A 16,230-nucleotide genomic window follows, 5' to 3' on the forward strand; every position below is an offset into this window, starting at 1 on the left:
TCAACGAAAGCTTTCCCACACAATAACAGAAAACAGAAAAGACACGGTATAGAGCCCTGAGGCGTTGCTGTAAGTGGTTTAGTACTTTAGGCCACCTGGATGACACACAGCGTTCCCTTGAAGGCCTGAACATGTCTCGGGCCTCGGCCACATCATTCAGCATAAACCCAAAACAATTCTTCCTTTTATTTCATACAAGGTATTATTTCTATTTAGTTTTTAATTCGGAGGGGGCTTTGCGACCACTATAGCGCTCCATTTCCCGGCCAGACCAATCCATGAAATGTGTTCAGTGTGTTGTTGATGACTGACCGGTATTATGAAGGTCATGCCCATGCTCATATTATTGCCATCAGATGTCCAAGGGGGGAAATGGACTCTAATCATTTCCTCCAGAGTGCCCCCTGAAAAAAGAGCCCCCAGTCTGTGTGTGTGTGTGTGTGTGTGTGTGGGGGGGGGGGGGGGGGGGGGAGGGCGGCTCCAGCATCCGGATCAGACTGTGATGGACCAGGATGTATGTGCTTAGCTCTATTGAACTAAACTAAATAGGGGAGAGAGCCTCTAATGCCGCCAATAAGCCTCGCTGCATTCAGCCAGCCAGCTAGCAGCCCGGCCTGCACAGACGCGCACAGCTTTGCTGAGATAAGGCTGATTTATACTTGGTCGCGCGCCGAGGGGGGTGGGGGGATTGCAGATCTACAAGCTCACGTCGTGCCACCGCTCGGGCGCGTTGTGAGCTTGTAGATCTGCAATTTATTTATTTTTGGCAAGCGACCACGTGCTGCTCGCCAGTGGGCCAGTGCTGAAGTGGAACTCACGTTTGGACTGCGCGCGGAAGTGACGCACATAGCCGGTGTGTGTTGTTGCGGATGTGCATGGCGCGAGGAAAACAGAGGCTGTTTCCCAGCTATTGAATGTTTGTTTGTTTGTTTGTCTGTCAGAAAACTGCCGTTTTAATACCCGCTGAATCATCAGCTTTCTGTGTTTGAAAGAAAGAGTAAAAGGTGTAGATAACCTAAAGAATTTCACTTTAATGTGCACTTCGTTAAGGTTTCTTAAATAGAACTATAGTGTCTCTCCCTCTCTCCCCCTCTCTCTCTCCCCCTCTCTCTCTCTCTCTATCAGCCTGTCTCCCTCTCTCTGTATCTCCCAGCCCTTCTCTCTCTCTCTCTCTCTCTCTCTCTCTCTCTGTCAGCCTGTCTCCCTCTCTCTGTATCTCTCAGCCCCCCCCCCCCCCCCCTCTCTCTCTCTCTCTCTCTGAGCCCCATCCCCTCCCACCCTCCCTCCCTCCCTCTCTGCCTTCGGGTGTTTTCCTATGCGCGGAGAGGACCATCCAGCTGGTCCACTAGTAGTCCTATATCACCAGCACAACATGCTTTACCTTCAATGAAAGCTGAGAAGGGGGGAAGAGAAGAGAAGAGAAGAGCGGCCAGTGGATCGTGTGAGAGATCAGCCCTGGAAAAACGCACTCCGGACAACACAACCAAGAGCTGCTGCTGCTGCACTGACTGCATCTACGTTTCTCATCCACTGATTCAAACTGGATTCCTAAACAAACCACTCAGGCTTCTACATATAGGAATATATCCACACCAGCCATCTTTTGACAACTTGGACTACAACTTACTATTCACTTTAATGTTTTATTCTTTTCTTTTATTTAATTTTTGTTGCACCACTTTTTAAGTGATGGTCTCACTTTTTGATGGGAATCGCGCTCCTTAAGCTGACCATGTTGTGTGGGTTCGCACTAGAAGAAGACTATTAAAACAAACAAAACCCCCCAAAAACAGCTACAATTGTATTCCTATTTGACCTGCGACTTCTTCCACACGCGTGAATCAATCGGCGGGCTTATTGATTGATTGATTGATTGAGCGACCGATAATAATGGCTCTCTTTTCACGCTTTCTGGTGGCGTTGCTCTACGGATGCACCTATCTGCGCCTCGGCTCCTGCGCGATGCTCAAGGAGAGGCGGAAGGTGGACTCGTTTGGCCGCACGGCGGTGGTGGTGGACCACAAAGAGGAGCGGGACTCCGGTGGTCTCCTCTCACAGGATACAATGACGGAGCACATGCAGATGCTCTACGACAAGTACAACCGGGCAGGCTTCCCCTTCAAGGACGGCAACACCGTGCGGAGTTTCAAAGCGCACTGGGGTAGGCCTACGTGTATATAACGTGTCCAAAAAAATGTAATACAAAAATAAAAGAGAGACTCGACCGTGTGCGTTTACGCACACGGTCATAAGTACATTTTTGTCAATACTTTTGTAGGGTTCCTTTTTATTTTATTTGTTTTTTCTTCCTCTTTTTGACAGGCCTTTTACTATATAGTAGCCTATTCTGCCTATCTCGGGTGGAAAGCATGGTTGGTTGTCCAAAACGGTCCAAAACTGTCCAAAATGCCCACTGTTATGTGAGCTTGTTGTAGATTGGATTTGGATATGTTTTGCGATTTAATTGAGATTTGGTTTGGGTCCTGACCTACAGAGCCTTATAGAGCCGGTTTACTAGTGTACAGATCGACGTTAATTTATGGCTATACTCCATTGCGCAAGGGACCAAGGGTGTTGCATATGGCCGAAAAAAATAACTGATACAGTTACGCTGATCTGCCAACTTGGCACGAGACGCCGTCGTATTGCGTGCGGAGCAAACAAAACACACAAATGCACCTGTTTATACATGGTGTCCTCAGAGCCTATAGTCAACTCAACTGTCTGTTGCCCTTATAGAAGCATCCGTTTTTAATCAGACCGTGACACACACACGCGCGCGCGCACACACACACACACACACACACACACACACACACACACACACACACACACACAGATAGCCTACCGCTTTACTAGCCTGGTTAATAAACCAGACTAATATCGCACTGACCGCGGGATATTAGTCTGTCATTGTTTTAGTCCTTGAACCCTATTATCTGGGTGGACGGTTGAACATTCGAAAATATAGCCGAAAAATAGCCATGACTGAGGTCTGAGGATATTGCAGGGTACGTGCTCCCCAAATAAAGATTTATATAGCCAATACAACCAAACTCACAACTCATGAAATGGGAGCTCATGTGGAGATGTTTGGTGCAGAGGGAAGAGAAGAGCGGACCTATAGACTATAGCCGACAGAGCCGGCCTAGTCAGTACTTAATTGGTCCGCTCTTACTGATTATTAGTTTACTAAAGTAGGCCTAGATGGTTGAAGTGATGGTGGTTAACCATTGTCTTCAGTATAGTGCTGCTGGTAGAGCAGCTCTAATCCCCGTTATCTCTGAATGTGACACAGATCATTGTGTGTTTTTAATGGGGAACCATGTTGGTTAATATTCATGTTTTATCATGTTTGCAAGTTGGAGTCCTCACGTTGCTGTTGCATGGTTTCTCTTAGTCGTATGTCTTGGAGTTGGAGGTATAGGAGCGTCACGTACTTTCCACATTTCTGGTCAGTTTATCAAACCGTGGATCTATACTGCCCCCTGTCGACTGATAACTATTTGTAATTCATTCCAGGCTTTTTTTACACTGTTATTTTCCTCAAAACCGTCCAGTTATTGCCGTCCTATTCATGATTGTTATTGAAGTGTGATGCCTCTCGAAACATCGGCCTGCTATCTTAAGCAATCTGAAATAGGTTACAAAACCCAGCACTTTTCATGAAAATGCTATTCTCATTCATGTTGATGTTCTCACGTTTTAAGATTTCATAATCTGCCATAATTTTCCCCAAAATGTTGCTAGAAACTAAAAAGGTTTCTTAAACAGAACTCCCCCTATGGACTGACTGACTTGTACGTCCAAAACCGTTACTTTTCAGGAAATGACACACACACACACACACACACACACACACACACACACACACACACACACACACACACACACACACACACACACACACACACACTGTACAAAATGATCTAATGTAGTTATTATTTAGTCACAAGCTCTTAATATAAAATTGAAAATGCATGTCACCTGGTCATGCAACACCACAGACGTAACATCATGGTGGTGATGCTACTTTCGCCGTTTGATTTGTCTAATATTGGTGCTAAATAACACTTAGCTTAGCTTTTCTTTTTGTTTACTACATCTGTCGATATTTACGCCACTGTGCAACACCCGTCCGTGTGTCACGTGCACACATGAATCTGTCTGTCTGTCTGTCTGTCTGTCTGTCTGTCTGTCTGTCTGTCTGTCTGTCTGTCTGTCTGTCTGTCTGTCTGTCTGTCTGTCTGTCTGTCTGTCTGTCTGTCTGTCTGTCTGTTTTATCATGCATGTCAGGCATGCTCAAATATGGAGTCCCTCCAGTCTATGACGTCATATGAGCATGCAGGTACGCTCAATTAGCACAGTGGTCAATATGTTGAACCCAGGATCAAATGGTGGGTAGGACCATGAAAGTTACATAATGTACTTGTATCTTTCAGTGGTTAATCATCTGGTCTAATTCTACTCCACTATGCACCTGCAGGTACCATCAACAAGAAGCAACTGCAGGTGTTCAACCTCACCTCCCTCACCAAGTCAGAGGCCGTGCTGTCGGCCACGCTGCACTACTACATCGGGGACCTTCGGAACGCCACGGCTGGATGCGGTGGCTTTTCAAAACGCTGCGGCCATCACCACCACGGCCCCAGGGGCCCCAGGGGACACGTCCAGATGGTCGTCTGGAGCTTTGCCTCTGTGGATAACAAGACGCGGACGCTGGGTCACTGCCTGGTCAACGTGTCCACCCTGTACAGAGACTTCATTTCCTGGCAGTGGAAGGACATAACCCGCGTGGTCAACCAGGCCAAGCGCCACGACGAGCTGCTCATCGGCATCGACGTGGCGCCCGAAGGTCCCCGGCCTTGGAAGAGGCTCCTCTCCGACCGCTCGCCGTACATCCTGGTCTACGCCAACGACTCTGCCATTTCGGAAGCCGAGAGCGTCGTGACGACTCTCCAGAGGCGCCGCTCGGTGGCGCCGGCGGGAGTGGAGGGCTCCGATGCCTTCGCGCCCGGCTTCCACAAGCTCGGGCTGCGGGCGCCGAACGACACGGCGGCCCTGCCGCGGCCCAGACACGAGCGCTCCGCCAATGTTCTGCTCCCGCTGCAGAACAACGAGCTGCCCGGGCCGGAATACCCATACCAGACGACTGGCTGGGACGAGACCGGTCCCTATGAGCCCTATGAGAACAATAACAAACAGGCCCGGCGGCCGCGGAAGAAGCCTCGCAAGAACCAGCGGCACAAGATGCCCCTGCTGCAGTTCGACGAGCAGACCATCAAGAAGGCGAGGAAGAAGCAGTGGAACGAGCCGCGGAACTGCGCACGGAGGTATCTCAAGGTGGATTTTGCGGATATCGGCTGGAGCGAGTGGATTATTTCACCCAAATCCTTTGATGCCTACTACTGTTCGGGATCCTGCCAGTTCCCCATGCCCAAGGCAAGTCTTTCATTCTCTTTGCCACGTTCCAGGGCGGAAAGTAAATGAGTATAATTCCAAAATCTTTCATTCTACTTCTTTGACTTAAAGTCACTTACTTCGAGTCTCCCAGGTGTCTAAACTAGCCCCCAACTCCTTTTCTCTCTTCTACACCAAATCTTCTAATTGAAAATATTTTATCTACAAACTCACATTGTGTCGGAACGTGCCACATTGGGAGCTTGTAGATCTGCTATTCTTTGCCATAGTTTCATCCCAGAATAGGATAGTCGGTTTAAAATAGCAACTTTTGTTCTTTTTGTTTTGTTTTTAAGAAATTGCAGTTCAGCATTGGGTTGGTCTTTACCATAAGGTATCCTGGGATACATGCATTTCCTTTTGGGAGATGTGTTAAACAAATTACGGGTCATTTATAGTTTTCTATATTTAGTTTTTTTAAGTATTATTGAAATTTAAAAAACAAAAACCATTCCCAAAACTAATTTTCATGAATTAAGAAAAATAATGTGTTCATTAATTTCATGAAGAAATACAAGAAATACAATTTAAAGAAATTCCATAAATTAGAAAACAAATAAACAAATGCAGCATTGTGAGTTTGTAAATCTGCTATTTTCACTAGTTTGGGTTTCATAATTTTCTTTGGGTACTGGCCTCTATTTTGCTATTTTGAAAAACATTTTAAAATAGCCAATATAAGTACCAACAGCAATCTGCAGACCTGGCGTGAACGTCACACTGCTTTTGCTTATCTGTAGCACCATCTTGTGGTCCAAACGATTTCTCAGCAGAATCTCTGTAATCAAGAATTCAAGATCATGTAGAAATTAGTCTTCACGGCTTAGAGTCATCATCATCATCATCATCATCATCATCATCATCATCATCATCATCATCATCATCATACTATAATTAACCAAATGTCTGATTGTCTGTCTGAATGTGTGTCAGAAACGCTTCCGTAGCTCCTCACTGCCTTCACCAATCACTCCCACTTTTCACATAGGCATTGACCATAATAAATATATGGAGGTCTTAACGAAGCCCTTTTTTCGATTTGACAAATTAAGTATTAATAATGAATGTATTAGTGCATTAAAATTACCCATCCACTTACATGGGAAAATGCTAAAACTCACATCAAGTATTTTTCTCTCAGAAACTGTCGGAGCTACAGTCACAACAGTTTGAGGGGAGGTTCATAATAATTATACAAATTAATGTAATAAATAATTACATCAGTCGGCCTCATGGTGGTGCTATAACAGCCCACTTTACATTTCACCTTATAACTTGAACCATAGGTCGTAAAATCATTTAACTTTCCCTGGATTCCTTGGGTCATGATCCATCTCCCCATATAGGCCACGCCCATTTGCGTCAGGATAGATTTTCCGCCATTTTGAATTTTCTTCCAAACACACTTTTTGCTCTTCCACCTACAGCTTTTGTGCAAATCTCACAAAAATCGGTAGACATGATCTCTGGCCCTATCCGATGAAAATGCCACAGCCAGAATTTTCATAGTCCGTAATCTGCGTCCAAAGTTAATGGGAGGGGCCTGTTTTACATGTCACATGTCGTGGGTCGTTTAATCAACGGAGAGCCCAAAGCAATTACATTTTCAGCCATAGTGGACGCCGCAAATACGGAAATTTCAAATGCTTGTTGCAAAAACATGCTTTTGGGGAGATAAAGCGCACGCTCCAGCGAAAAGAGCTAATCTACAAGCTCACAACATCACTGGTTGCAAAAGCCATGAGTTTTCTCAAGCCAGAGCTCAGAATTGTGCACATTTTGGACGCAAATGCACCTATAACTTCATCTGTGCAACTCACAAAATACATTTGGGAGTAGCTGTGCGACTGTCCATAGTTTCTGTGGTGCATGTCAAACTGGGGGGCCTTCATACTTTTCAAATGGGGGTCTGTGGGTTAATAAGTGTAAATGTTGCGGTCCTTGCCATGAACATATTTCCCTACCATGCATTTGTACGAATACTTTAATGTTATAGTGCTGTTTTTATTCATAAAAAAACACACAAATATATTATACAAGTTAAAATGAACGGCAATTAAAGATATTTAGGGGGGGGGGGGATATCTCACAACGGGTAAGGACTAGTATGAATAATTAATTTACTAATAACAGGGAAAATATGATCTTCAATAGTGCAAAGTGTTCCTGCGAGATATTTACTAATAAGTCTACGGATTGTATAGGGGTGTCACGATTACAAATTTACGGAAATTGCTGGTCTACAAGCTTAAAATGCGTCACGCTTACAAGTAAGCATGTACATCAGCTATTTCAGCTTTTTTAATCTATGAACATTTTTCAACATGGAAACGATTATGACAAAAATAACTGCGATTCGACGATTCTGTAATAATTGTGACAGGCCTAGCATTGTGACATGAAACTGGCTGTCTGTGGCCGATGCATCTCTGCACATTCAAGGTTGTGTAAGTTTTGTTCAGTAACAGGGGTCCCCGGATGGGGGGGGGGGTCACACTTGTGTGAAGGGAGGGGCGCTCTTATCATACAGTACATCATCGTACATCATCACATTCCCTGCTCAGCCAATCAAATCATCACATTCTGTGGTACACAAACACACAAAGATGGGCATTGAATTCCCATAGAGTATTCAGTATACAGTAGAGTCTGTTATAACAATATTACTTTTAAGCTGCACTACCATTGATCTAATAGCGCCTGCCTGCTTGCTCAGGGGATACATTGAATATTTTCTTTTTTTTTAATGTTTTTTTGTGGCTTTTGCCTTTATTTTATATTTTTATGGAGGGACAGAAAGTAGGCTGACAGGAAATGGGGAGAGAGATGGGGAGGAAGACATGCAGTAAAGGCCGTCGGAATCGGGAGTCAAACCCGTGGCACACTGCCAGACTGGATTGCCAGCCAAGATGCCTGGACCGCTGAGCCATGGCCCAGGCAGATAAATTGAATCTTGACCATCAAGTCAAATTTCGTGTCAAACTCCATCTGTGTCTAGGTGAGACATGACCTTTGACACGATCCAGGGAAGAGCATGGGGGAGACAGAATACAACCACTGCAACCATGTGAACTGAGCGGTGCAGGATGCTCAACAACACCGCTGGCTGGCTGCAGTTGGCTGCCCAACAGTGCCTATGCAGACATCCACACACGGACAGTTATTGGAGCGGTTAAGCACCACTCAGAAAGGACAAAATGATTTAATGAATTGTATTCATTTAAAAAAATAAAATCACACCCGTGTGAAGTAAGTGGTGCAACTCCGTGTGGGGGTCCCTGGGGGGGGAGTGGGGAGTTCCAGACACAGGAACGCACCCAGGGTGCTGGCCCGATTCCGGCGAGCCGCCCCGCGTCCGAAACGGTTGAGAAATGACAGAGTTACCGTGTGGGGGTCCCTCTCTACTGTACTGTACTGTACTGTACTGTACTGTACTGTACTGTACTGTACTGTACTGTACTGTACTGTACTGTACTGTACTGTACTGTACTGTACTGTACTGTACTGTACTGTACTGGCACACCTGAAATCACCATATACTGTATACAGTAAATATGTGCGTGTGTGTGTGTGTTTGTGTGTGTGTTAGGTTGCACAGGTGGTGAAAAACAGCCATGCTGTTTTCGTGCTCACACATACCCAGGCAGCCAGCCAGGCAGGAACCCACACACATAGTCACTTAAGGAAGTGGTTTGCAGCACTTAAAAAGTGCCTCTTTAACTTTTCATTTTTGAAATACCTACCTCCAGTCGGTAACAAATGGTGGTCCGTGGTCTGATGCAGTGTTGTTTTTGGCAGCAAATTTCTATTTTAGTTTTAGTCATAGTCTCCTGAATAGTTTTCACTTAGTCTTAGTCACATTTTAGTCACCTGGAATGTATTAGTGTTAGTCTAGTTTTAGTCGACTAAATGTCATAAGATTTTAGTCGACTAAATCTACAGGTGATTTAGTTGACTAAAATTTATTTTTGCGGGCCTTGTTGCCGTCATAATGACTTATTTTACACTTGCTGAAAATAGCCGATCTACAAGCTCACAACGCGTCGCAGCGCGACGCGTTGTGTGCTTGTAGATCTTTATATATTTTCAGCATGCAACAAAGTGTAAAATTACTTATACTGGATCTCATGTCCACTAGTCCCTTCCTAACATTTTAGTCTAGTTTTTATTTGTTGACGAAATTGTCATTATATTTAGTTTTAGTCACCATAGCATAGTTTTAATTTAGTTTCCATTTAGTTTTCTTCAGTGGAAAAGGTAGTCGACGAACATTGTTCGTCTTAGTTTTAGTCGACGAAAACAACACTGGTCTGATGCATATATCGCTGATGTCGGGCAGAACCTCTTATCTCTATATTCTCTTTGTGTTTTTTCGAGATTTTTTTTTTATGGCCTACTTGATCAGTGTCACACAAAAGTATTAAAAAAAAGTAGCAGATCTAGATCTGGAATTTGAATCCTGAAAAGTGGACACGCTATCAAACTGGGGTTCTTTAAAATTGAAAAGGGTGAGAATCCCTCACAGCAAAACCCCCTCCTGCCTTTGTGATCTCACTTCTGTCAGGCTCCCTTCAGAAGTTGCTTAAATAGCCGTCATTAGCAGGTCTGTTATTGTGACTTGTGGCAATTTGTGTCATTTGAATACCACCTATGGATGAAAGAGGCTGCAGGGGCAGTAGCACGCGCCCACACACGCAAAGATCCGACCGATATGCACCATATAGACATAAAAAGGTATCGGCTCTGGGGCGTCTGTATCTCGAGAGGAGGCAAGCTTCCAAGGGGACATTTGGTACGCTAATCAGAGGCAATGTGTATACATTTGTTTTCTTATGCCAATCCTGGAAAAGACGCACTGTGATTGGCCAGTACTAGTAGTCACTTGAAGTCTCTATAAGCAATAATATGTCAAAATGTTAATGCCATGTTAACAGCCAGCAATGGAAAAAGCGCTCCCCCCAAAAAACTACTCCCTGTGACACCTCTAGGGGCCGCAGTCGGCCTTCAAAAATGAGGAATAATGCATTGAATTTGCCTGTCTACTTCCTGATTGGTTAGTCATTTTCTGTAGGGAAATGTTCGACCAATGACAGCTTAGGCTGTTTTACCATGTGAGTAAAAAAAAAATGCTTATTAATCAAATCTCGTAATCTCATGTTGGCACAGGAGGATTAAATAGCTATTCACAAGATTATCTCGTTTTGGCTCAGATTGGGTTATGGCTCTGTTCCATTTACACGTACAGGGCCATTTGGAACCCATACTCAAGGACACTTTGAGGCCCACTGGTGTAGCAATGTGTTTCCAGTGAGCCAACATGCACAATAGCAGGCAGCAAACTGACTCTGTTTGACCAGAATGGAACAGAGCCTTCATTAGTATCATCAGTAACACCTGTGAAGGAAGTAGGGAAGGGGCTCAAATTCTTTCCGGAATGACGTGTGTGCAGACTGTACTCCAATCATTTTTGCTTAAAAGGAGCAATTCTCCCATTTTCAACCTTGCCTTATAATTGGTCGTATAACTAATGAATTATTTCATTATAAAGATGGTACAATGTCTGGGTAATCCTTCTGTGAGACAGAGAGAGTGTGTGCAGAGTGCAGACGCTTGATTTCCTTTTAATATTTGTCTCTACCCAGCACCTGGCCTTTTATAACATTGGATGCCATGTGTGCTCTATTCATGTTTGCTTGCACAAGTTGCACTGAGACCCCTTTTCCACTGGTTGGCTCCCAATCTGAGTGCAACCAGTGTTGCTCTTGCTCAGGAACATTACCAAATTGTTGTATGTACTGTACAGACTCATAGGCATAGCAGCATACGCACATACACTTGTCTGCCCAGAGTTGCACTCGTATAGCGCTACATGGGCTAATATCATCTCGGCCTTATGTAGCTCTAAGAGCCTAGATAAGTGCCTCTGTGGAGCCTCTGTGGAACCTCAGTGGAACGTGGAAGGGAGGTACAGTGCCATAACACAGCTGCTCTGTCGTGTCAGTAAAAATCTGAGACCTTTAGCTTTTCAAGTTGAACCTTTGAGTGATATAGGAAAAGGGTAGTGCACGTCTGCAAGTTGTTCTCCTCATCCGTATTAGTGTAGTTAAACCCCAGCATATGAGATGAGATGAGAATCAATTTATTGTCAATGTACAGTACAGTACAGTGAAAAGTATTTTCGCATCTCTCGCAAGTGCAAACATGTCAGTAGGGATACATTAGTAAGTGCAGTAGTAAATACAGATATGTATTGTAGGGACAGCTTTTGTAGAAAATAGCACATCGACATGCTCACAACGCGGCACAGTGAGCTCAGGGCTCTGTACCCCAGGTCAAGCATAAAGGGTTCAAGTGGTCAAAGCATGTACGTCTGCTCCTAAATACAGTATAGGTGTAAGGGAAAACACAACTACTGTAGTTCATGTCCACACAGCAGCATAGCTTTGCATTTTGCTTACTTTAAAACCCAGAAAAACAGTGCAGGTTTGAGCATGTAACGTTTCGGCTACTATTGGCCTTCATCATACTCTTTTTGAGTGGTGCAGCCACTCCATTGCCCAGCAATGTGTGTCCCAATGTGTTATAGCGTTTGTTCACCACCAAGTGTCACTATTGTGCAGCCTACCACACACACACACACACACACACACACACACACACACACCAGGGAGGAGGGCTTGTACAGTACAGTACTACAGCACGATTACAGTACAGCACCACCCACTTCAGACGGGTCTGACTTTTAAAGTGAACACATACTTTAGGATGCTGATGTGTGGACTTTTGTTCTTTAAAAAAAATATATATATGTTTATTAGTGTGGTTGCCCAAAGGGCAACCAGACTCTAGTAATTGTGACACTTTATTATTCACCTGGAGTAAGACAAAGTTTGGCGCACTACTTGTCCCACAGTTGTGACCGGAAAAAGTGACCGGAAAAATCGGGAATCGTGTGCTTGTGTTTTGCTAAGAGATTTGTTGTATAGTTTAATTGATATGAATTTATTAGTGAATTCAAATTTCCCATTGACATGAATGGGAAAATGCAAAAGTATTTTTTCCTCGGAGACTGTAGGCACTATAGTTACAAAACTTGGAGGAAAAAATCATACTTTTTTTAACCTATAAGTTTATAATTGTATCGGTCGGCCTCATGGTGGCGCTATAACTTTACGTTTTGGCTTATAACTCTTGAACCGTAGGTCGTAAAAAAATATTTTTTCCCTGGATTCCTTGGGTCATGACGCATCTCCCCATATATGCCACGCCCATTTCCGCCATGATAGATTTTCGGCCATTTTGAATTTTGTCCAAAACACACTTTTTGCTTTTCGCAAAATGTATTTTCTCCAAATCTCACAAAAATCTGTACACGTGATCTCTGGACCTTTCCGATGAAAACTCGAATGGCGGAACTTCGATAGTGCGTATCGTTCGGCCGTAATCGTCGTCCGAAGTTAGTGGGAGGGGCCCATTTTACAAAAAATGCCGCAAATCACGAACGGAATGTCCAATCCATCCCAAATTTTAATCAGATGTCCGGGGTGGTTCGATCAACCAAGTTCTAAAAGCATTTTCATCCATAGGGGGCGCCGCAAATGCGAGAAAAGTAACCGTTTGTCGCAAAAACATGAATTTTGGGGGTTAAATCCCCTCCGAATCACTTACGCATGATCACAGGGGTGACGCGACATTGTAATTGGCTGTCAACATTAGTGGGAGGGGCATATGTAAGCCACTGCGGCAACCAATACCTTTTTTTTTTCTCCCTCACCCCATCCGTCCCCCCAGTTATCGTCATCATCAAAACAATATAAAAAACTAGAAAAAGTGCCCTTCTGGGCACATGTCTCCACCAGGATAGGAATGTAGGACATTGCAGCTTGCCTTCATCTGGTGGTTGGATAATAGGGCAACAAAAGTAAACTAGGGAGTTGGCATACAAAGTTATCCACAGATCCGTGCAGTTAGAGGTAAAAACACTTTTCGGCCAGTTATAGCGCCACCTTGAGGCTAAGTTGAAATTGTTCATGTGGCATTTCTTCCTCGGCCTGGTGGGAATGTGCGTGCACAATTTCACGGAAATCACGCGATGTGTTCATGATTTGCAGCATTTTGTTTGAAACTGAGCACTCCTGTGAACTTTGGAAGCCAATCTTAACCAATCAGGATGGAGTCTGAGAAATCTGAAAGACCGGTTTCGTTGAATGGCTCTAGAGAGACTGTGTACCAATTTGCGCGATGTTTGGACAAAATCTGTAGGTGTACTGTGCAAAAACTTGTTTTGCACAAAGCGGCCTCCTGGTGGCGCTATAACAGGCCGTTCTGGAAACTTTGGGGCAGAGGTTCATCGTTGGCATCCAGGGAGTGTGTGTGCAAAATTTGGCATCGACCGGGTTAACGGTGCCGGAGATTAGCTGCTCACGGACACACACACGGACGGACGGACGGAGTGCAAAACATACTCTCCCCCCATGCCTTCGGCCTGGTGGAGACAATAACATTAATAATTTAGTACAGACATACAAAAACAATACATATACATACAGACATATGATATAAACAGGATACAAAAATAATAATTTAAGCACAGATCTACTTTTGTTCTTTTGAACTGTGTCCAGCACCAGCAACAAACTGGATGTGGGCAACCCATCTGAACTAGAACTGTGATTGAGTGATTGATTGATTGATTGAATACTTTATTAACGGTTTGCAGAAAACAGCACATGAAAGTACAGTTAAATGCAAGGTCTGCTAAGAGGATGTATAACCCAGGTCAAAGCACTATGGCTTGTTTCTATACACTGACACGAAACAAGACAGGAACGCCCAAAAACGTCACAGCCGGTTTTTTAACAAGACAGGAACGCCCAAAAACATCACATCCGGTGTTTTACCCCGGGCAGAATTTTCTATGGCTGCCAATGCAACTTTTTCCAATCCTTAATCACATACGGCAAACACCTATGCCGATAATATCTAACTTGCGGAGGTAACGTGCCTTGTCCGCGGGCAACAGATCTTTCAACGTATGGCATTGCAAATACGTTAGATAATCGCTACTCTGCGCAATATTGTTTTGAAAATGCCGCAAATTGCATTGCAGTGAACGAGAGCAAATCACAAATCACAAATCTTACCCCGGGGGGTGGGCGGAGCCGCGGAGTCGCAGCTGACGCCCCTCCCTCCGCTCTGATGACGCGTTGTTATGTCAATGTATTGGTGTCCTTCATGTTCAATTCATCTGAACATTTAATGAACACCACTTTGAAACACCACACTGTAGTTCACAGAAAACAATCGATTGGAAAAATGTTCTGTTTCTCCCTTGAGCATTAAGGCATTCTCTACTAGCTTAGCAGGGAATGTTTTTGCACCCGGGTCTGAATCTTAGGTGCAACAGTTAATCAATAATAAAATAAAAAATAATTTATTTAATAATCAATACCTATTTTGGGCATGTAATTACTAATTAGAACAAATAAAATAAAATAAAAAGTCAGAAGCATTCAGAAATAGCAAAATATCAGATCTACAAGCTCAGAGCTTATACAGTAGATCTAGTATTTTCACAATTTTTGCATGGCACCTTTGTGTGACGAAGTATAAAATAGGGCTTACGTGATTAATCAATTCATTGATATATTAAACATCTCTCTTTTTCTCTCTCTCTCTCTCTCTCTCTCTCTCTCTCTCTCTTTCTCTCTTTCTCTCTCTCTCTCTCTAGACATCGATTGTTGTAGCCCTAATCTTGAGGTAGCACAAGTTTCGAGATTTTAAGCGGTTCCACTCTCAGCAGTTGACCCCATGCCTCTGTCCTCTCTTTCTCTCTCCCTGGCAGGCTCTGAAGCCCTCCAACCACGCCACCATCCAGAGCATCGTGCGGGCGGTGGGGGTGGTGCCGGGCATCCCCGAGCCCTGCTGCGTGCCCGAGAAGATGTCGTCGCTCAGCATCCTGTTCCTAGACGAAGACAAGAACGTGGTGCTCAAGGTCTACCCTAACATGACCGTGGACTCCTGCGCCTGCAGATAATGTCCCCGCCGGCGGCCCCAAAGGGGAGGAACGTCTCCACTCAGACACGCCTCGGATCTGAACGCAGGAGAAAGCAGGACAACGCACTCTGCAATTTGGCTCTGAGCATATAACTGCAGCTCCCTTTTTTCCCCAGAAGGTTGGCATACATTTCGACATTTCATTTCGGCAGCGGATTCGAATCGGCAACACATATAATATAAAAGGTATACGGTAGTGTTGCTTCCTGCTTCACATCTGCTGCCGAGCCAATCGAGTGAAGCTATGGAGAAATTGAATCCCCCCGGAAGCGGAAATGTTTATGCCAACCTTCTGGAAAAGGGAACTACAGTTATGCAAAGAGTTTGGTTACTCACAGCCAAGTAGTCACACGTGTGTGAGCGCACGCACGCACGCAAGCACACACACACACACACACACACACACACACACACACACACACACACACACACACACACACACACACACACACACACACACACACACACACACACACACACACACACACACACACATACACATGGATGCTACTCTTCTGTCCTGGAGGAGAGCCCATTGAACCACCTGCTTGTGTTCATAGAAAGGAACAGATCTTCCTAAAAGCATCTTCCTCACAGAAATACAGAGATGGATCATCGTCATCATCATCATTACCGTCATCATCATCATTATCTATCGGAGGAGGAGGAGGTTCACAATCATGATCTTTTGAGGACCTGAGGCTCGTTGGAGAT

At 44.5% G+C, this 16,230-nt stretch overlaps 1 protein-coding gene across 1 annotated transcript; it reads left to right on the forward strand.

The window, feature by feature from the left end:
* Window positions 1–1,360: 1,360 nt before the first annotated feature.
* bmp3 (bone morphogenetic protein 3) lies at window positions 1,361–15,507 on the forward strand. The gene is made up of 3 exons (XM_083783937.1): window positions 1,361–2,161; window positions 4,487–5,442; window positions 15,305–15,507. The coding sequence occupies exons 1-3, from the start codon at window positions 1,891–1,893 to the stop codon at window positions 15,494–15,496; spliced, it is 1,419 nt and encodes a 472-aa protein (XP_083640063.1). The 5' UTR covers window positions 1,361–1,890; the 3' UTR covers window positions 15,497–15,507.
* Window positions 15,508–16,230: the final 723 nt, after the last annotated feature.

This window comes from Protomyctophum parallelum, assembly GCF_964188405.1.
Source record: "Protomyctophum parallelum genome assembly, chromosome: 15".
Classification (NCBI taxonomy): Eukaryota; Metazoa; Chordata; class Actinopteri; order Myctophiformes; family Myctophidae; genus Protomyctophum; species Protomyctophum parallelum.